Raw genomic sequence first — 22,599 nt, forward strand, 5'->3', positions numbered from 1 at the left:
GGCCTCCATAACACCTCTCAGCAGTGCCACAGGCTGATTGCCTCCATGCCACGCCGCATTGAAGCAGTCATTTCTGCAAAAGGATCCCCGACCAAGTATTGAGTGCATAACTGAACATAATTATTTGAAGGTTGACTTTTTTTGTATTAAAACACTTTTCTTTTATTGGTCGGATGAAATATGCTAATTTTTTGAGATAGGAATTTTGGGTTTTCATGAGCTGTATGCCAAAATGATCAGTATTAAAACAATAAAAGACCTGAAATATTTCAGTTGGTGTGCAATGAATCTAAAATATATGAAAGTTAAATTTTTATCATTACATTATGGAAAATAATGAACTTTTATCACAATATGCTAATTTTTTGAGAAGGACCTGTAGAACCTAAGCATAGCATAAGAACTTGAACCCTGCATGCTCTTTTAAAATAAGAGACCGTGTTTTCTCATATTTTAATATAAGAAAATGAACAAAAACTTCATGAAGTCAAAGTACAGGCTACCGATTTTAATTTAACATAATCTATGCCAAAACTTTTGCTTAATCATCAGTGATTTTCTCTCTTCCTCTGAATTCCCTCTGCATGTCCTTCTGTCTTTTGCAGTGACTCGCTTTTTGTCTTTCCACCTGTCTCTCCTCCTTTATCTCCTCTCCTTCCTCTCCTCCACCTCTTCCATCTCTCCTTGACTTCCTTCCTGTCCGCATTACTATCTCTTCCTCTCTGTCTTTCACTCACTCTTTCTTTCTGACCCCTGGCATTCTCAGTACTTGGATGAGAGGCTACCTAACACTGTGCAGTGTGATCAGGTGTTGTTGAGTAAGCAAGACAGACAGCCCATCTTCAACGGTCAGCTTAATGCTGTCCTCCTCCAGTGCCACGTCCTCGTGCCCTGAGCATCTCCTTTAGACCAAACCCAGTGAGCAGAACTACTGCATTCCCCTTGCTACACATCTGCAGACCCCCTGTCTCTTTTTCTTCTTTTTAATTAAATTTTAATTTTGAAGGTTGTATGCAGGATGGGAAATTACATTTTCTTTCAACTACAATAGTTTATTCATCAGTCATTTCTTTTTTCCCCCAGGTTCAGACAAGGCACTCAGTTTTTTGGCAGAAATCACTAAATCTTGACATCTGTAGTGGACTCTTTAAGACATTGCTAAAAATAACATTATTTGGTGTATTTGGTGTAATGCAATGTGTTTATTTGTTTTAAGGTTCAAAAAACACATTCTATTCCACATACTGTACATTATTGTTGCTCCTCTATGCCCCGCCTTTCTGAAACTCGTAGATTTTTACAAAGCTCATCGTTCTGAAAAGAGAGGTGTATGCTGATTGGCCAGCTATCCAGTGCATTGTGAGTGGCCGAATACCTCAAGCACGTGACGGAAATGTTACACCCTTACCATACTGTGATGCCATGTGTCCCGGCGCTGTGAGATAAAACCAATAAAACCCATTACAAACGAGGCTTTTGTTGCATCCAGTGGAGACATAATTACTGATTATAATGACTTATACTGTCTTTTTATGCATTGTGTTGCATATCACGCCGCGTAAACATAAAACCATGTCTGCATTTGTAATCGGAGCAACGACAAACAACAAGCACTGCACTGCTCTACACTGCTCTGAAAACTCTACGCTGAAAACATGCAGGCTGTGAGTCAGAAGCGCCAGACTGTCCTTGAAAAAAACAAACCTCCACAACATACAGAAACATACTCTGTACACAAAGAACAAAGAAAAATTCCATCCCAAAATAAATAAAAAACACTCCATAAAATGCGCTGCACACACTCGAATGTTTGGGTTAAACTTTTCTGGAACACTGTTGTACTGTAAATACAACTTAACCACTGATTTGTAGTTGTGTCCTCTTTTGGAAAGCCAAACAAAGTAGATTCGCTTTCACAATGAAACACACAGCGCCTCCACGACATGTCAGTGGCGGCAGCAACAATACTGCAGCAAAATCTTTCTTTGCGTGAACATTTGGGCGATGTTTTGCAAATAATCTTCTCTTTGCACGAGCAGGTTGTAACACTCCAAAGAGAAAGGAAAACTTGAAATTGCATCATATGACCAGAAAATGTACATTATAGGCTGCTTGCTCTCTGAACATTGCCTGTGTTGGTCTACGGTCTAATCAGAATGTACACATAAACAAGTGTACTATGTAGCATTTTTTCCCCCCAAGAACCCACACTGCTGTGGCTAGGTGATGCCCACGAATTTGTCAAGTTTTGGCCACTTCAGTTCACCCACAGTGCTATGGATGGAGTTTTGAAGCACAACTCGCATGTCACAACTTGAGGTATTCAGAAGGACTTCCTCGCTTAAAAGTACCAGCAAGGGCTGACAGGCCATATTAACCATCCAAACCTTGACCCCTGGTAGATACAGTAAGCACTAAATCAGCACTAACTAGAATAAACTTGTCTAGACAAGCATGGGGATTCAAATCTTTGCAGCAGGGTTAGATGTAAGTGTTAGGACAAGGAAAGACCAGAAGCAGAAATATCACCTATGCTAGCAATGCAATATTATATGTCATTTCCTGAGACAGTTTTTGTGTTTGCATGTGTGAAAATATATTTGCATTTCAATATGTCTCTAAATCACATTATGCTTATGGTACTGGAGCATAATGTGATAATGTTTTCAGTTGATATTAAAGCATTGTAAATATTACAGAATATGGTCCCAGGAGCAGGACAGGCTATCAGTGTTACTTAAGTATCATAAGAATACATGCACACGTACTCTCCCTTTCACATTCATTTCTGTTCATACCCATATTTTTTCTGATGTTTGCAGTGTGGCGCATTTCATGTTCATTGGTGAGAGAGGTGAATAAAGAGGCAGATTAATATCCCTGACTATAATCATTTTCGTTTACATACAAAACACCCACTCTCTCTTTGTCACTCTCAAACACTCACACACTCCCTCCCTCACTGACTTCTCTCTTTATCCCTTCTCAGTTTTCAGTTTTTTGGCAGAAATCACTAAATCTTGACAGCTGTAGTGGACTCTTTAAAATAAAACGTACATTGTAGGTTGCTTGCACCCTGAACATTGCCTGTGCTGGTCTAAGATCTAATCAGAATGTACACATAAACAAGTGTACTACAGTATATAGCGACAGCAATTTTTCCCCACAAGGCCATTGTGAGCCATCTTAAATGTTTCCCACCACAGAGCTGGTCCACAACAACTGTGAAAAAAAAAAAAAAAAAAAATTCTCACTTGACTGGTGACAGTTGTTAATTTCCCACCCTAATGGAGTTCACTGGATCTCTAAGGCTATATGCTTACCCAGCAGCAGAAAATGGTTATCTGCCAGTTGTCAGTTTTAGTGTGATTAAATATAGTTATGTTCACACACAGTTTATTTAGTAATGACAGTGAAATCCACATTCTGTAACCAAATTGACACCCTTATACTTTCAGAATTAGCAACTTAATTTAAGAGTGACTGATTAGTCTATGCTGTGATCAGAAGTGCACTGGGCATCTAGTTGGCCATCACGCCATACACTGCGATAGTCAATCTGAACTGCACACATGCTTATCATGTGTGCCTCTGAAGATATTAATGGTATGTCATCTGAAGGTTCAGCTCCAGATGCTGTTTTCCACTGTTTTCTTCTTAAAAATAAAACATTCAAAGCCAAATTCAGATAAATGACAGGTGAACTTGTGCCTTAGTTGGGTTAATTTATTAAATAAAAGCATGATAACTGTGGTAAGAGTTTCTAGTGTTAGGGAAGATACCATCTTTAATATTTACTTTAGACACTGATTTCAGATGTTGCTCCCAGTTATTGCCTTGACTTTGATTTTTATTAATTCATGTAGAAGCTGTTGTATATTGTAAAGAAAAATTCAAGATTAGCCTATGTTTTCTTGGGTTTTTGCTGATAATAACCAGTGTTCTCTCTCACTCTGTCTCTCTCCTCCTCTATAAGGAGATTTGTTGTTGAATAAAGCCAAACTCCCTGCAGAAGCCAAGTGCTCCATAAAACTGTAAAGGTATAAAACAGCCTCTGCTATTAAGAGAACAGGGGTATGTGTGTGGTTTACGTTTCTATACCATCTCCGCCTTGCGTGAAATTGAGCACTGGGTAAACGGAGAGGTTGATCATTGATTAATCAGTATACGTTAATGAGCTGCATCGATCGAGAGACCAGTAGACTCAGCGCCGACCTCAGAGACCACGACGCCATCTTAGAGCTAAACCAGAGACTCGGGAAGACAGTTGTGCGTGAGACAGATGTGAAGGGTGTTGTGGGTACAGCAGGGGCTTGACATTGTTATGATGGATGTATATGGATCACTGACCTGACAATGAAGCAGTGATCCCAAGAACCCACACTGCTGTGATTAGGTGACGCCCACGAATTTGTCAAGCTTTTGCCACTTCAGTTCACCCACAGTGCTATGGATGGAGTTTTGAAGCACAACTCACATGTCACAACTTGAGGTATTCAGAAGGACTTCCCCACTGAAAAGTACCAGCAAGGGCTAACAGGCAATATTAACCATCCAAACCTTGACCCCTGGTAGATAAGCACTAAATCAGCACTAAATAGAATAAACTTGTCTAGACAAGCATGGGGATTCAAATCTTTGCAGCAGGGTTAGATGTAAGTGTTAGGACAAGGAAAGACCTGAAGCAGAAATATCACCTTTGCTAGCAATGCAATGTTATATGTCATTTCTTGAGCCAGTTTTTTTGTGTTTGCATGTGTGAAAATATATTTGCATTTCAGTATGTCTCTAAATCACATTATGCTAATGACTATATTAAAGGATTGTAAAATTAGAGAATATGGTCCCAGGAGCAGGACAGGCCATCAGTGTTACTTAAGAATCATAAAAATACATGCACACATACTCTCCCATTCACATTGATTTCTGTTTATACCCATATTTTTTCTGATGATTGCAGTGTGGCGCATTTCATGTTCATTGGTGAGAGAGCCAGATAAAGAGGCAGATTAATATCCCTGACTATAATCATTTTTGTTTACGTACAAAACACCCACTCTCTCTCTGTCACTCTCAAACACTCACACACTCCCTCACTGACTTATCTCTTTATTCCTTCTCTCTCTCGTTTTGTTTTTACATTGACAGTTCTTTTATTCACTATGCTGTTATTTATTCTATAAGGCTGTGGCATCAATTGCACAATGTCATAAGAATTTAGTCCCCATCTTTACTCAAAGATATTACAAAACTCTCAAAATCAATGGCAGCGACACCAAACAGAGTTGTTTTTCTTTCAATAAAACTGGTAGTCAGAGTAGTGGACACTGGTGTTTTGCATTTTTGCCCTGTAGGTTGGCATAACAATCGCAGACCTTCTGTCTCAGTATCAGTGCTGTAATCAGAGAGTAAGCTGTTTTGTTTTTTTCTCTTCTGTTTGGCCAGTGGCAAGGTTACCGGAACTAAAACATGGCCGGAGTGCAACTTCCAATTTCATGGCACCACTGAGAAACAATCTTTTAAGAAACACGGTTGAAATTAAATATTAATATGCATACACGCTTGCCCATGTGTGAACGTAGAAGAGATGATGTGTCTCTAGGTAATAATTAGCATCCTAAGGGCAGGTCTTAATGCAACCCAGAATAGCCTATTCTTGTGGGATGCTTTGAAAGACTGTAAATCACACCTTATAAAGGGCTTGCCTATTCCAGTTCTGTTCATGTCATAAAATAGCAGTCAAACCCCTTCCTTCCTTATAAAAGTCTGAATAAATCCCATAACGGTGCTACTTAATGAGCTTAGTGGTTTTCTCTTTTATGTGACTTATGGAGCATTGCTACACATAGACATCTGTATTTCAGACCAGACTGTATTTCAGCACATTTGTACCACAGCCAGTCGGAACTCAAATGTGACTTTGACGTGTCAATGGTGAAGCCAAGAAGAATGACATCAGTTTAAAACTTTAGGTCAAAACATTTTTCGTTCTGCTGTTTTGCAAGAAAGCAGTTACCCTTTGTTTTTCTTAAGTTGGCGGATTTGGTTCCACCAGTTAAAAGTGGTTAAAAAATAAAAGTTTTAAATGAACCTACCTGGTCTTTTTTCTGTTCTTCCTCTGCGGCCTCCACATAACCGTACTTTTGATATGAGAACAAGAATTTGCTTCTGGCAAAGGGACTTGTTGCTCTTGGGGCAAGGCTTCCGTTTGTTGGCTATTGGCCGGTTGGCTTGGTCGTCCTTGACTGCCCGTTTTTGTCTGATGAGAGAACTGGCAAGAGCTGCCATCTTCCCCCCCCCCTCTCACCTTTGGGAGGGGGGTCTCTGTTTGCTTAAGAGACCCTCTCTGGATGCTCTTGTCTTTTTACCAGCAGTACAAAGAGATAGAAATCAGGGGTCAAACTTCGCACGGTGAGCCAAGAATTCAGGTAGGTTCCTCACGTGTCCGTGTGTTTCCCTCCAGTAAGGGAAGAGGTTAAGTTCTGGTCCACCCACAACCTGTCCATGGTTTGTCCTTCATTATGTTTGTTTTGCTAAATACATATCGACACCACAACAAATCCGTAAAATGAAAATCAACGTGGTCACATTTCCACAGAAAGATACAGAAAAAGGCTGACAAAGTCATTGTTGCGACATTGCCGACATATTTGCCCCCCTCCCTCTCTTCTCCCTTCCCCTCCCCTTGTGTCTTGTTCCTGAAGACAAAAACACTAAACAAAGCTAAAGTTTAGCACACAGAAACGATGAGCTTTCTCACCCACACATGGCTGGTCCTCGTAGAAAGTTCTTCACTCACCAGCAGCAGAATTATTCGACTCAAATCAGGAACAGATCCTGTCAGAAACGGGCAGATGGTCAGCCTTTAGTCCCTATGGCTAACTTTAGTTGTGCTGGGGAAAAAAATAAAAAAATAAATAATCTGGAGCAGTAATCCAGCGCTCCCACGTCCCGAGGCACTTCTGCTTCAGCTGCTGGGATGGACAAAGCCTTGAGTCGCAGGACGGGAGTCGGCAAAAGAAGAATGGACTCCGAGAAATTTCCCTTCTGCCTCTTCTGGCACGCGCTATCTCTCCCCACAGCCCTACATTGCCCCCCCCACCCCCACCCCAAAGCCAGCAAGCGTGTGTGTATGTGGGTGTGTGCGCAAATCCAGTGGCTACCACCAGTAAAGGTGACATTCATGAGAGAAAAAGTGAGGGAGGGAGAGAGCGAGCGAGCGCAGTCGAGTGAGGGAAAGAGAGCAAGTGAGTGTAAAAGAGAGTGGGAGAAGAACAAGTATGATGAATGAGAACAATGGATAGGAGAAAACAGAAAGATGACGGGAGAGAAAAGAGGAGGGTGAGAGAGAGTTAACGCTACTGTTCTTCCCTCACTTTGCCGTGTCTGTCCTTGATGGGTAGAGTGGAGCAGAGAGAGAGAGAGAGAGAGAGAGAGCGCTTTAGGTGCCAATGTTGACAGTTTTCAGTCACCTCAGGAAGAACATTGCAGTCATGCGTTCCAAGTCAGTTATCATTGCCAAATTCACACACTTGCACACACATTTATCCCCCTCACCCATCTCTCTCTCTCTCTCTGATGCACACATCCTCATGAACACAATCACTTTTAGGGGATTAGGATTGTACCACTTTTATTGGTTTAGCGTTCAGTTTTGTGCAGTCTGTGTGCTGGGAGTGCTTGACGTTTGCTGAAGGTGTAAAACTGATGCGAACAGAAAGACTTTCTCTGTCTTATCTATCTTTTTCTCTTATTCCCTTTTTCCTCATTTACTTTATTGCTGTTCATCTCAAAGCTCTTTTTGCTCCCCCACCTCCCCACCTTTCATTCTTCTTTCTGACATCACTGCGGTTTCGCATTATCTCAGTGTATTTTCCAGTCTCTTGGGACTCTGCAAATACAGCATGTGAAATGACTCTTATTAATAGTGACACACTAGAGACAGAAATCATCTCTGCCCGACCATGACCTCATCCACAAACAAAATTTGATTTCTCAGTAGATACACAAGGATAGCAGCCAAGTCAGATCATTTTACTTAAAAGTTCATGTTTTATGGTTGTGTTCCTCTGTGGTACATAGATCATTCACAGGACATTTATGTTCCTATGACTTAACACTGATAACAGGATTCTGAATAAATGCTTGAGAAAGTATGTGATTATTTGATTTTTGTTTATGGGACCACATCATTTTCTAAGCAAATCAGCATGAAATCATTTATATGTTATAATTTTGTTAGAATACGCTGTATAGTTCAATGACTGTGAGAAAACGCCTTTTGTTTTTTGTTTTCAGCTCCTGTCCCTATTCGCTTTTATTGTATGACAAGCCAGAACATTTTTTCCCCTTTTTTGTGTGTTATCTCCTTTAGAGGAGAACATTCTAAAATTTTTGGTTAGTCTATTCCCATCCTAGCTGTCCTAGTCCAGTGAATTTTTTTAGCTTTATTTTGCAGATTTAGGAGTATTTTCTGTCGTGGCAGAGCATGTGTTTAACCTTCCCCTGCTTCCCAAGCAATTACTTTCCACAAAGGTCTCCCTGACCTCCCTGACAAACATGGACAACCCTCCTCTCTTGTTTCCCCATGTGTCTGCATGGCTCAGCCCGACCTAGCTGGCCCAGTTCTGTCTTTATGTCTCTCCCAGTACCTTATCTCTCCTTCTGTCTGTCTCATCTTTTCTCTCTTTCTGTCTCTACCTTATTCATCATTGCCCAAACAGATGACAGGAAGTATTCTTCCATAATCCTCTCTTCCATTATGTAAGCATTCAAAATATCTCTTTTACTTTTTTTTTCCAGTTTCAAAAATATTTATAATTTGCTTGACCTCTGGGTCAGAATCTCATTAGAGAATAGGGGGATGGCATGCTTTTCATTTTCATTTGCTATTATTTTACCCAGACAAGCTTATAATTAGGCTTGAGTCCTTAATGTGCTTCACTGATTTTAATATCAGTGATGTTTGTGTGGATTTGTGATAAGTGTGAATGATTCAGTCAAAAGTTGTCATGTGTGTTCATATGTGACGTGAATCATTCTCTCTTTCCATGTCTCCTTAGTTGATTATGGTTTAAGTCTCAGTTGAGCATACTGTACGTGAACACCAATTTGAAATTCATGCATCACATTTGATAGTATTCCTTTAAAACAACTTGACTATGGGTAGCAAATGTGTTTTGAATATGTGGAGGTCTGTTAAGACGACATATCTCTATTACTCTGTCCGTCCATTGGCCCCCAGACCTCTAATTAGAGACTGATGATGAATTTGTGGTCATTCAGTCACTAAATGTGATGAATTACTGAAACGCTGTTACATGCTGATTAACTTCACAATCATGCTGCATTAGCAGTTTTTCAAAAATGTTTGTCACAGACATTTAGTACCTTTACCATAGTTTCCACCAAAATACCTTAGTTGCTTCAGTATAGGGATGGCTCGATACCACTTTTTCATGTCCAAAACAGAAACCCTGAATATCTGCTTATACGGATGCCAGTCAGATACCATATTATTTTCAGGTATTTCTTGTTAATTTAGGATGACTTTGGGATGAAAGGCACACTTTATTATTATTATTTTTATTATTATTTTTTTTAATGGGACAACAGACATGATAGATCCGATAGCACAAACAAATAGACAAAAAAATTATTGTGCAAAATGAAAGTTTTCTAATGCAGAGCAGCACAAATGTGCTTATGTGCATCCATTTCTGCAGAATGATGTGCCTTAAAGCAACATCCTTGTTTTAAGTCGTGGGCGAGTCTCGCTCCAAAGTTCATTACATTTAGAGTTACTGAGTATCGGATCGGCGCACTTCTTATACGTACATTAATAAAAATGATGTTTGTAGATGTAGCCTAATGTAGTCAAATTGATTTAGTCATGTTAAATAGTGCTGTCTTATATAAAACCAGTTAATTTAGATGTTACCATTCAATTCAAGTTTTCAATTCAAGTTTATTTGTATAGTGCTTTTTACGATACAAATCATTGCAAAGCAACTTTACAGAAAATTAAGTTTCTACAATATTTAGTAGTAGCTTATCAGTGATGACTGTCAGTTTATGTGCTTATGGCAAAAATGTTCGGAAAAATCAATTAAAGATGTAAACAAACAGATGATTAACACTATTAACAGCAATTATGCAATCAGACTTATAGCAAAATGTGGTAGTTCTGTATGTTGTCTCAGGGTTAGCATCATCTGAGGTCCTCTGAGGGGTTGGCATCATCTCTTCTCAGGTGTTCTGGATCCAGACTGGAGCTTGTGTAAATCCTAGTTACCAAGGGGTGTAAATCCCATGGCAAAACAGAGAAACAAATAGAGACATAATTAGCATAGCTGCTGTTCCAGCCAAGTAAAATTAATTAGTTTAACCCAAGCCAAAGGATAATAATGTGCATTTGATCAGATATAACTGCAGTCCAAAATTATGAGATGCATTATTTGAATGCTTGGCCAAAGAGGTGTGTTTTTAATCTAGATTTAAACAGAGAAAGTGTGTCTGAACCCCAAACATTATCAGGAAGGCTATTCCAGAGTTTGGGAGCTAAATGCGAAAAAGCTCTACCTCCTTTAGTGGACTTTGCTATCCTAGGTACTACCAAAAGTCCAGCATTTTGTGACCTAAGGGAGCATAATGGATTGTAGCGTGGTAGAAGACTGGTTAGGTACGCAGGAGCTAAACCATTAAGGACCTTATAAGTAAGTAATAATATTTTGTAACTGATACGGAACTTAATAGGTAGCCAGTGCAGAGACTATAAAATTGGTGTAATATGATCATATTTTCTTGACCTGATAAGGACTCTAGCTGCTGCATTTTTGACTACCTGTAGCTTGTTGAAGACTCAGGACAACCACCTAGCAGTGCATTACAATAGTCCAGTCTAGATGTCATGAATGCATGAACTATCTTTTCTGCATCAGAAACAGGTAACATGTTTTGTAGCTTGGCAGTGTTTCTAAGATGGAAGAATGCTGTTTTTGTAACATGGGAAATATGACTTTCAAAAGACAAGTTGTTGTCTAATATAACACCCAGATTTTTGACTGTAGAGGAAGTAACAGTACATCCATCTAGTTGCAAATTGTAATCTACGAGATTCTGTTTAATGTTTTTTTTTTTTTTTTTTTTGGTCCAATAAGTAATATCTCTGTCTTATCTGAATTTTTAATAGAAGGAAATTATAAGTCATCCAAACTTTTTTGGATGCATTTTTAACACACTCTGTTAGCTTAGATAATTTAGAAATTTAATCTGGTCTCGTTGAGATAAATAGTTGAGTATCATCAGCATAACAGTGGAAACTAATCCCGTATTTTCTAATGATATTACCAAGGGGCAACATGTATATTGAAAATAGCAGAGGACCTAGGACAGATCCTTGTGGCACTCCATATTTTACTGGTGATAAATGAGATGACTCCCCCATTTAAATAAACAAAGTGGTAGCGATCGGACAGGTAGGATCTAAACCATCTTAAAGCCTGCCCTTGGATACCTGTAGTTTTGTAATCGATCTATGAGTATGTCGTGATCTATGGTGTCGAACGCAGCACTAAGATCAAGTAAAACTAGCAATGAGATGCAGCCTTTGTCTGACGCAAGAAGCAAGTCATCTGTAATTTCAACAAGTGCAGTTTCTGTGCTATGAAATTCTTCATAGAGATTTTTTTTGCAGGTAGGAGCACAATTGAGCAGACACAACTTTTTCTAAAATTTTAGACATAAATGGAAGATTTAAAATGGGATGCATGTTTTTTTCAAGTAATGACAAAATATTTTTATAACAATATAATTTTATGGTAATATAATACACTTTTATTATTTTGTAAGAGTTCAAACAGACAGTAATAGAGTCTTCACCCTGCAGTCATCGCAGAACCGATGAAACCCAAGTACTGCCAAGTGTGGCCCTGACTGAACGTAATCCATGTCCAGACCTCTGTGATTATTTTTTAATAGTTACTGTCATTTTGTATTTGTGCCATTATTATGTTATTGACTGAAGGCAACTTTCAGACGATAACTGCAGGGGAACAACTAAACTGTGACCTTAGGTTTTAGTAAATGTCTGGTATTCTAAATGGATGAAATGCTTTTAGATGCTTTAAATCTAAAATCTCTGGAGTAAGAGGGTGTCACGGTGTCTGTTCTGTGTCTCCCTGGGTGGCCACTAGAGGTCTCACTTCCCCTTATTGTCACCTCCTTCAGAACTACATTTCCCACTAGCCTTATCTGTTCATCACTGTTCATTGTATTCAGCTGTCACCACTTACATTGTTTGCACCTGTGTATAAATACCCTGGTTGTTCTGTCATTGTTACGGAGTCCTTGTTGCATGTCACCCTGCTTTTTTCCTGGTTCCCTAGTGGATGTTCGTGTTTCGTGTTTTGGACTGTTTATGTTTGGTTTTGACCCCTGCCTGGACTGTTTATGATTTTGGATTACCCTTTAATAAACACTGCATTTGGATCTACCTGTCTGTGTGCGTTTCGTGACAGAAGGACTCCGTCATGCTTAGATCCAGCGGTACGATTTTTGAGGGTTCTCCCCCAGCCAGCGAGCGGGAGAGAAGGATCGGTTTTTGAGGGAACCCGCCTGGCCATTTTTCGTGGGACCCGGGGAGGTCGCATAGGAGTGAGTTGGGCGAGAGGAGGTCCGGCATCGCTCTCCACCATGGCCCCCCTTCGACCCGGGGCTCGTGAGGGACGGATCGGAGCCGCCATCTCTCCATCACGGAAGGAGAGGGGTAAGGAAGCACACGTCTGCCGAGCCTGTGTCTTCGGACAACACGGCCGCGGAGACATTCTTGGATTATTTTTCTAGGCTGTCCAAGATCCTAGAGATTCCCAAAAGTGTTCACGTCACGGCTGCTGAGCCAGCACCACAGTCCAGGAGGGTCACCAGCCCAGCGCCACAGCACAAGATGGCCGCCAGCCCAGCGCCACAGCACAAGATGGCCGCCAGCCCAGCGCCACAGCACAAGATGGCCGCCAGCCCAGCGCCACAGCACAAGATGGTTGACTCAACGCCTGAGTCTTCCGTCAACGAGCCACCGGCACGCCATCATAGAGGCCGCAGGAGGAGGAGACAGGCGTCAGCCGTTCCTCAAAGCCCGGAGGACGTTCCCGAGCAGGCCGCTGCCGTCCAGGAGGAAGTTCCCGAGCAGGCCGCTGCCGTCCAGGAGGACGTTCCCGAGCAGGCCGCTGCCGTCCAGGTGGAGGTGCCCAAGGTTCCCGAGGCGGTGCCTGATGTCGAGGCGGTGCCCGATGCGGTTCTGGAGGTCGGGGCGGTGCCCGATGCGGTTCTGGAGGTCGGGGCGGTGCCCGATGCTGTTCCGGAGGCCGAGGCGGTGCCCGATGCTGTTCCGGAGGCCGAGGCGGTGCCCGATGCTGTTCCGGAGGCCGAGGCGGTGACCGATGCTGTTCCGGAGGTCGAGGCGGTGCCCGATGCCGAGGCGGTGCCCGATGCTGTTCCGGAGGCCGAGGCGGTGCCCGATGTTGTTCCCGATGCCGAGGCTGTGCCCGATGCCGAGGCTGTGCCCGATGCCGAGGCTGTGCCCGATGCCGAGGCGGTGCCCGATGCCGGTCCGGAGGTCGAGGCGGTGCCCGATGCCGGTCCGGAGGTCGAGGCGGTGCCCGATGCCGGTCCGGAGGTCGAGGCGGGGCCCGATGCCGTTCCGGAGGTCGAGGCGGTGACCGATGCCGTTCCGGAGGTCGAGGCGGTGACCGATGCCGTTACGGAGGTCGAGGCGGTGACCGATTCTGAGGCGGTGCCCGAGGCTGTTCCGGAGGTCGAGGCGGTGCCCGATGTTGTTCCCGATGCCGAGGCTGTGCCCGATGCCGAGGCGGTGACCGATGCCGTTCCGGAGGTCGAGGCGGTGACCGATGCCGTTACGGAGGTCGAGGCGGTGACCGATGCCGTTACGGAGGTCGAGGCGGTGACCGATTCCGAGGCGGTGCCCGAGGCTGTTCCGGAGGTCGAGGCGGTGCCCGATGTTGTTCCCGATGCCGAGGCTGTGCCCGATGCCGAGGCAGTGACCGATGCCGTTCCGGAGGTCGAGGCGGTGCCCGAGGCTGTGCCCGATGCCGAGGCTGTGCCCGATGCCGAGGCGGTGCCCGAGGCTGTTCCGGAGGTCGAGGCGGTGCCCGATGTTGTGCCCGATGCCGAGGCTGTGCCCGCTGCCGAGGCTGTGCCCGATGCCGAGGCGGTGACCGATGCTGTTCCGCAGGTCGAGGCGGTGCCCGATGCTGTTCCGGAGGCCGATGCGGGGCCCGAGTTGGTTCCAGAGACCGAGGCGGTGCCCGATGCGCAGGCCGAGGTCGTTCCTGAGGCGGTGCCCGATGCAGAGGTCGTTCCCGAGGCGGTGTCCTTGTCCAAGGCCGTTCCCGAGGCCGTTCCCGAGGCGGTGCCCGATGCCGATGCCGAGCCCGAGGCCGAGCTCGAGGCCGTTCCCGAGGCGGTGTCCTTGTCCGAGGTCGAGCCCGAGGCCGTTCCCGAGGCGGAGCCCGAGGTCGTGCCCGAGGCCGTTCCCGAGGCGGTGTCCTTGTCCAATGCCGTTCCTGAGGCCGTTCCTGAGGCCGTTCCTGAGACCGTTCCCGAGGCGGTGCCCGATGCCGAGGTCGTTCCCGAGGCGGTGTCCTTGTCCGATGCCGTTCCTGAGGCCATTCCCGAGGCGATACCCGATGCTGTTCCGGAGGCCGATGCGGGGCCCGAGATGGTTCCGGAGGCGATACCCGTGTCCAAGGCCGTTCCCGAGGCGGTGCCCTTGTCTGAGGCCGTTCCCGATGCCGTTCCCAATGCCGTGACCTGGCCATCGCCACAGCCTGCTCCTTACTGGCTCCCCGATTGGCAGGTTCCGTTCGGGCCACTCAAATGGCGAATTCCTCCCTGGCCGTCTGCACAACGAGAATGGACTGATCCACCGTGGCCACCTGAACTGCCTGGCCCCTCGTGGTCCCCTGAACTTTCGGGTCCACCGTGGCCACCTGAACTGCCTGGTCCCTCGTGGTCCCCTGAACTTTCGGGTCCACCGTGGCCACCTGAACTGCCTGGTCCCTCGTGGTCCCCTGAACTTTCGGGTCCACCATGGCCCCCTGATCTGACCGAGCCACCTGGGCTACCAGGGGAGCCATCGCTGCCGGTCCCAGTTCCCCTACACGGGCCTGGCCCGCCATCCCTCCCCCTGTTCTGCCTCCACCAGTCCACCTCCCTCGTGATCTCTTTGTTTTGTGTTTATTTTGTTCTGAGGAGCATCTGGAAGCTGCTCCTTAGAGGGGGGGTAGTGTCACGGTGTCTGTTCTGTGTCTCCCTGGGTGGCCACTAGAGGTCTCACTTCCCCTTATTGTCACCTCCTTCAGAACTACATTTCCCACTAGCCTTATCTGTTCATCACTGTTCATTGTATTCAGCTGTCACCACTTACATTGTTTGCACCTGTGTATAAATACCCCGGTTGTTCTGTCATTGTCACGGAGTCCTTGTTGCATGTCACCCTGCTTTTTCCTGGTTCCCTAGTGGATGTTCGTGTTTCGTGTTTTGGACTGTTTATGTTTGGTTTTGACCCCTGCCTGGACTGTTTATGATTTTGGATTACCCTTTAATAAACACTGCATTTGGATCTACCTGTCTGTGTGCGTGTCGTGACAGAGGGCTCAAATAACATTGGACAAGGAGGGTGAGAGTAATTTTAGTGAGATTGTTACACCCTGGGTTTACTAGCTTCTTCAAACCCTAATCATATCTTCAAACTCTCTCCATTTTCCCATTTAAATTTCTTGAGGAATTTAAAAGAATAAAGTAAAAAAAAAAAAAAAAGTAAATATAAAAGATCAATTTGACTCTTAATCTTATAGATGGGGAAAAGCTCAGCCCTTTGCCTTCTTTAGCGTGTATGATGTCTCTGTTATAAGGGTGAATCTATAGACAGAAGTATTTTATCCTCTCCAAACAGCCTCAGCAAAATACTGATGGAGATAGAAGAGAGGAAGAGCCAGTTAAGTCCCGTGGGTGGAGATGTGTGTGTGTTTTGAATGTCAGTGTTTGTGTGGTGAGAGCGAAATGGGGAGAAGGTGGTGTGATAACATAGTGCCGTGTTGTAACTCAACACTTCTGTAAAGTTTTGGTTTCTAAGGTACCCAAATGCAGTACATCTGAGGCAGACAGACAGATCAAGAGATATTATAGAGCTCTGAGACAAAACAGAAAGCAAGAAACAAAGTGAAATGTGAGACAGAAATGTTGAATGAGTTATTCTGTACACTTTAAAACAGGTCTGTCTCTCAAACTACCAGCTCATTGGCCACTTTTAGACAGTGAGAGGTTCATATGGCCTGAAGTCACTACAAAATCAAAATCAGTTAGCAAACTACAATGAATCAGTCCTCAGAGAGAAAATTATTTGTGTTATGAGCAAATCAGGTCCCTTAGACTATATACCATGTGTCATACAGCTTTGGCTTAACAATGCTTAGATTAAAATGAAAGAATATGTGAAATTAATATTAAAATAAATTAAAAGTCTTTATTTTCGTGTTACTATTTTTGTCTTTGGCTAATTAGTTTATTCTGCCTTGCTACTAGTTTTGACAGGCAGCACAGATACTCACTTTATTCACTTTAATCACTTTATTATATATATATATATATATATATATATATATATATATATATATATATATATATATATATACTTCTTTTTGTTGTGACTGACCAGTTGCCCCCAGGTAATTTGAGCTTGCAATGCTTGACTTAAAAAAGTATAGGAATGCAGTCTTTATAGAGTTTTAGAGACCTTTAGTCATCACAGAAAAATTACAATTGTAACAGCAAGTGAAAGTTTTGCAGCATCTCCCACATCCTAACGTTGTCCCATAATTCATCATCAGTATTAAAGTGTCTTTGAAAAATTTCTGTACTTTGTCATCAGAGAGCATCAGATGACAAAACAGACACTTGCTATATTGGGCATTGTGACACAGCTGTTACTTTATGATTATTGCTCATGTGTAGAATTGGTTCAGTCAAATGCCCAATAAATCAGTTTCTTCCTCAGCAGAAAGCTTAAGGTCATTCTTCTACTCTAACTTTTCTGTTTGCACAGAATCTGCTATGATGAATACAAGGTTGTTTAAATGATAATATAAAGACAGTCTCTTCCTGTCTGGCGATTCTTGGCCAGAGTAAGGCCAAGAGTTTGCGAGGTGAACCTATTTGCTTAATTGATTCTAGCCAACAAAAACATTCATTCTTAGTGTCTGTCACTTGTCAATCTCTACAGGTTGATTTCACATTGTGCCATCAGCATTCATTTATTTTAGTGATTTCTTAGCACTTTTTAATTATCCATTAAGAGTGACTGGTATTGATGGGTACATATTTGGTAACCAGGTTCTCCTTGAAATCCTTGTGTTCTGGTAATGAATGACGCTAGCAATGCCAAGGTCACGGTTTAGATTCAATGCACTTTAAGTCACTTATAAAAAAAACACCTATAAACGTCTGCCAAATGCTTTGAATGTAAATTAAGGTGAATGTTGACAGGCAGTTATAGAAAGGTGTTTCTTAGTTCCCCCTCCCACTACACTAAGCCATGGATAAAACAAAAAAAGGTGACAGAACATCTTTGTTTAAAAGCATTAACAACATGCACACTCAAGCATGACACAAGCTGGATTAAAGAGGGTGAAAGTGGTGGGAAAGCCAGACTATTGTGAGTCTGGTCAGCATTACCGAGGTGAGATTCATCTTCACAATAGCGCAGCGCGTCAGATCATTCGTAGGAGTGCGGATCTAATTTGTTGCGATTGTTCAGGGCCTTAGCTGTAATGTGGGTTTAGACGAGAAGTTCACATCTGTCTAATCGAGTACAAGCATGACTAAATTGCCGCTTGTAAACACCGCCATGGTGCTCAGCTATTAATAGATGTAGAATGTTCTTAAACAGTCTGAAACTATGCGACATTTGCTGAATGTCAGCCACTCCCAATTTATGCTTTATTTTTTGTTTAATTAAAACATTTAAAGGGCATTATGTAAAGACAGCCTGGCACGATGCAAATCCATTTTTAAGTTAGATTTTTCAGAAGCAAATGATGCCATAGTGATACAAGGGCTATACAGAAAAAAAAAAAAAAACAGCTGTAATGAAAATGGTGTTGGACAAAGCATTATGATAGAGAGGGACAAAGTGAGTGAAATGATTCTGTACAAACTGTGCCAGCATTGTGCTTGTGCGGTTATTTTTAAGGCTGATTCCAGCAGAAATTAAAGTCTTTATTGTTACACTTTCATCATTATGTTTGACTAATGATTCATCTTTTAAGTTCTGTTGCTGGAAAGTGAAAGGTTAGAAAATCTTAATGGGTTTGGAAAACCATCTGCATTTGTATGTATATCTTTTATCTCTTATAAATGCTTGTTTAATTATCCTGTAGGATATTATTGTTTGCACATACAGTATTGTGCATTCTTTTTTTCTTCTTTTTATTTTACATTCTTACTGGCTGCATTACAATTTTTATTTTACTGTAGGGAATAGTCATAATGTCTTGTGTCATAAAGTTTCAGTAATTTCTTACTTTCTCTCTGCTGGAGTGTCTTTTAGCCTCAGGGTTAGCTGATAAGTAACTGGATCCTTGGACACTGAATTCTTTGTTTTGTGTGTGCTATAAAACGGGTGTTTTGTGTTTATTTAGAGTATTCTGTGCTCTGGAGCATCTCTGAAAGCACTTTAGGGTGGCTTTTATATTTCTTGTAATAAAGAAGCTTTGCATCATCACACTCTGTTTGACTTAAATACAGCAGAAATACAACTTTTTTCCCCCACAACAAGAGATAGGAAGTTAAAATAAGAGCCAGAATGGGGAAAGGACTTATATGCCCCGTGTTGTGTAAATTCACAGGAAGCTCAGGCCTGAAACACTAGACTAAGGTTAAGCAACCTGAATACTCATTTATTCTCTCCAGCATTCATTTATTTGCTTTCTTTCTTTGATTCTGCAGTCTCTCTCTCCATTTCTGTCTCTCTCTCTCTCACACACACACAGCTTTTTTTATTACTCTGACTAAACGCATGAATAATTCAAAATGACTGGCAAATGCACCTGGCATCTCAATTATCACTTATGTTTTTCCTCTGGTGATTTTTCTCCTTATCCACTTCTCTTGCTTTCTCTGCCGCTGTTTCTTCTGGGGTGATTCAGTCATCATTGTTCCCTGACCCCCTCATATCATTACAAGCTACCTCAGTGGTCTATGAGTCAGTACATGATGAGCAGTGCTTCACTTTCTCGTCTATTTAATCTCTGACAGCTTCAGTGTCTGGTCTCTTCCCCACAATCGTCCCACGCATCTCTGGACGCCCACACCAGCACTCTGCAGACACTCTGAAACTCGAGGGTGGAAAATAAACAGGTATAAACTACAGACATACCTGAACACTGAAACACAGCTTGATGTCTGAAAACAAAAGTTTGACAATATTGTAAAACTTTAATGCTTTTAAATAATATATTATACACTCCTTTTTTTATTTTAAGGTTCTTGAGGTTAAACAACAGGAAAAAAAAGTCAATTACTTGTAATTAGCATTTGTGCTGAGTTTTGCAATAGAACATTTGCTACAGTGCTTGAGAAAATGTCATATTTAGTATTTAATGGTGCTGTGGAAGCGTCTCTGAAAATGAAAAACTATTACAAGCTGCTAATGCAACACAGCTATTTAAGGAAGCAATATAATTTCAATATAAAAAAATATATCTTTCAGATTATGTAAATTACCTCCAGAAGAGTTTTATCTGGCACAAAAACGATGAGAATCTCAGTGTACTTAAAATGATGACACAGTTGCAAAAGCTGTATTTAATTGCAAAAACAATGCACATTGTAAATGTAATCCAAGAACTGTGATACTTCTTTTTGTTTGTTTCTTATTAGCGGCAATTCTGTTGCAGCACCTTCTTGGAGTTTTAATTTGAGAGATATATGTTGGTAGCATCACTCTTATTAACATTCCTACACCGTACTGTAATTTTTTAAAGTTGCAAATAAAACAGAGTACTGGAGTACTATACTTTTGACAAGAAAATATTTCAGTCTTTCTACTTAAAATGTCCTGTTTTAATTAAATCTGTGGTAACACTTTACTTAAAGTCATTATGTATAATGCATTATAAAGGTATAATGCATTATAATTTTTCATAATGTGAGTTGCAATACATTATATCTTGTTGTAAATAATTATAACCAAATTTAAAGTGCATAGTGTAACAATGAGTTGATAAGTGTTAGAATTAACTGTTATTAACTGTTGTTACAATTATTCATGAGACTGTACAATGCATTATAAGGTGCATTACAAAGAATACCTACTACTTTTATAATGCATTATACATAAAGGCTTTAAGTAAAGTGTTACCAAATCTGTTACTTGTGATTTATCTGTAAAATTCACTACCATTCAAATTTATGGCTACATTTGTGAGCATATCATGGAAGAAAAATAGAGTAAAACACCAGGTTTGAATTGGTTCAAATAAAACCCAATAACTGGCATGCAGGGTCTAACAGATGCTGCCCAGCATCAGATGGGGCCTGGATTATGAGTCTCTCAGGTGTTGTAATAATTCACCTTTGATCCTGGATCCAGAGGTGAAATTAATTCCAAACAGACTTACAGGCAGTTTGCAGGCTTTGTGTGAGAGTGAGTGCTGATTTGAGCTGTCTATTAAACCATTTGGAGAAAGTCCTGCATTTCAGAAACAATATCCCTCCCATCGCCTTGTTAGCAGGAGTATTACATAACCTGCCATAAACGTAATGTGAATAAAGTGTCCAAGTGAGTCACAAAACAAGAATAGTGAGTATCCTGCGAGGTCACCATGACAGTACAGAGCCGGTGCAGAAACAGCTGCCAAGACCCTGGAATTTAATACTGCCTTTTACTCCACAAGCGTAAAGGCTATTAAATGATTTAGAGTTTGAGAAATTCATCTTATGTTGCACAACATTTAACAGCTGCCTCATCTTTTTGTCTTGCGCGCTCATATTTCCATTTTAGGAGTCAATTTCATCAAACACTTACTTGCAGCTTATATGGAAATCTGGGGTTTATACATAATAAGGTCCAGTGCTTAAGATTGGTACACAACCAATTACTGGATATGTGGAGAAAGAAATATGCCAACTTTCTGTAAAAAGATCACTCAGGATTACAGAACAAAGGCAGAACGTCCATTTACAACTGGAGTTTCTCTTTAAGGAAAGATGCTTTCCTTTATTGTGCACCTTGACCTTCACATGTTGTGCCTGATATCTGATCACCTCTCAGATCCATCAGTGAACACCCAGCCCCCTCTGCCACACTGTATTAAAGAAAAAACACCCCTTACACACCAGGAAAGCTATTGCCGAATAGACATACCAGCAGGGCCTGTGAATATAGATTCTAATACAAGATATTCAGATTCGATTGAAAAAATGCAAATAAGCCCCCAGATGCTTAGCGCTCCACAAGAGTGCGTGGGTGAGAGATACTGTAGCTGCCACGTTGCAGTAACACAGAGAGAGAGATTTTCTCAAGGGCTTTTACAGGATGATTCTCCATCCTCTCCCTGTCTCAGTCACTTCCTGTTACCTGCGTATGAAGCCCTTACAAACATGATGAGGTGATTCAGGCTGTCAACCCTGCCACACTCTTCTGTCTCATCTGCTCACCACCAGCCAAAGTGTGTATAAATCATTACATCACTTCAAATCTGAAGCCAGACATGGACATGTGCTGAGGACACAATTCTGTCTATGTCCTCAGAGCACACACTGGTGTGTGTATGAGACATGTCAGACTTTAATATTTTTGGTTAATGAATACTTGAAGCCTTTGAGCCAGCTTCAGTTTGGATCCAGCCTTTGAGGAGATTTCAGGAGACACCAACAATAGCAAAGACTACAGATGACGGCAACTGTATAAAGCTGTATATTACTGCCATATAGATATTTATTACTTTGATAGACTGATCTCTGATATGGCTGATAACAAAATACTCCTTAATTGTAACATTGAAACAAACATTTTCTTTAAGTTACTTTGAAACAATATGTTTTGTGAAAAGCCCTACAAATAATCTTGAAAAATAATAGGATTAAATAATAGTTTGCCCCAAACTAAAATTCAGTCATTTACTCTTTAAAAAAAGAGAAAACAAAAAATGTATTTCCTAAATTTTCTTTCATACAATGAAAGTGAAAGATGAGCGTAGCTATCAAGCATGATTCTCAGAGAATATAACAAAAATTGCAGCATTTCATAATAGAAAGATATTGTATTGCTTCAGAAGACATGGAATATGGTTGCATGAGTGATGTTATAATGCATTATGATGTTCTCTGCAACTTTCTCATCCAACTTTCCACTTTGTAGGTACAGCAGAAGACTGAATATTCTTCAAAATTTCTCTTTTAGTGAGTAAGTGATCGTAGATTTTGGCTGAAATGTACATTTAAAAACATTTGTACAATGCTTATTTGGGTAGGAATAATGCTTCCAAGTTCCATGGCATTTTGGAAATTGTAATACTTTAAAGA

General features: G+C 41.8%; 1 protein-coding gene across 1 annotated transcript in view; it reads right to left on the minus strand.

Moving 5' to 3' along the window:
* The window catches only part of LOC109110426 (fibroblast growth factor 11-like), a 55,094-nt gene extending 47,566 nt beyond the window's left edge, over positions 1 to 7,528 (minus strand). Inside the window, exon 1 of the mRNA XM_042764983.1 lies at positions 6,096 to 7,528. Coding sequence (XP_042620917.1) covers positions 6,096 to 6,288 — 193 coding nt within the window. The 5' untranslated portion in view covers positions 6,289 to 7,528. The remainder of the gene's footprint in view (positions 1 to 6,095) is intronic.
* Between the last annotated feature and the right edge of the window lie 15,071 nt (positions 7,529 to 22,599).

Source organism: Cyprinus carpio, chromosome A10 (genome assembly GCF_018340385.1).
Source record: "Cyprinus carpio isolate SPL01 chromosome A10, ASM1834038v1, whole genome shotgun sequence".
In the NCBI taxonomy this organism is placed as follows: domain Eukaryota; kingdom Metazoa; phylum Chordata; class Actinopteri; order Cypriniformes; family Cyprinidae; genus Cyprinus; species Cyprinus carpio.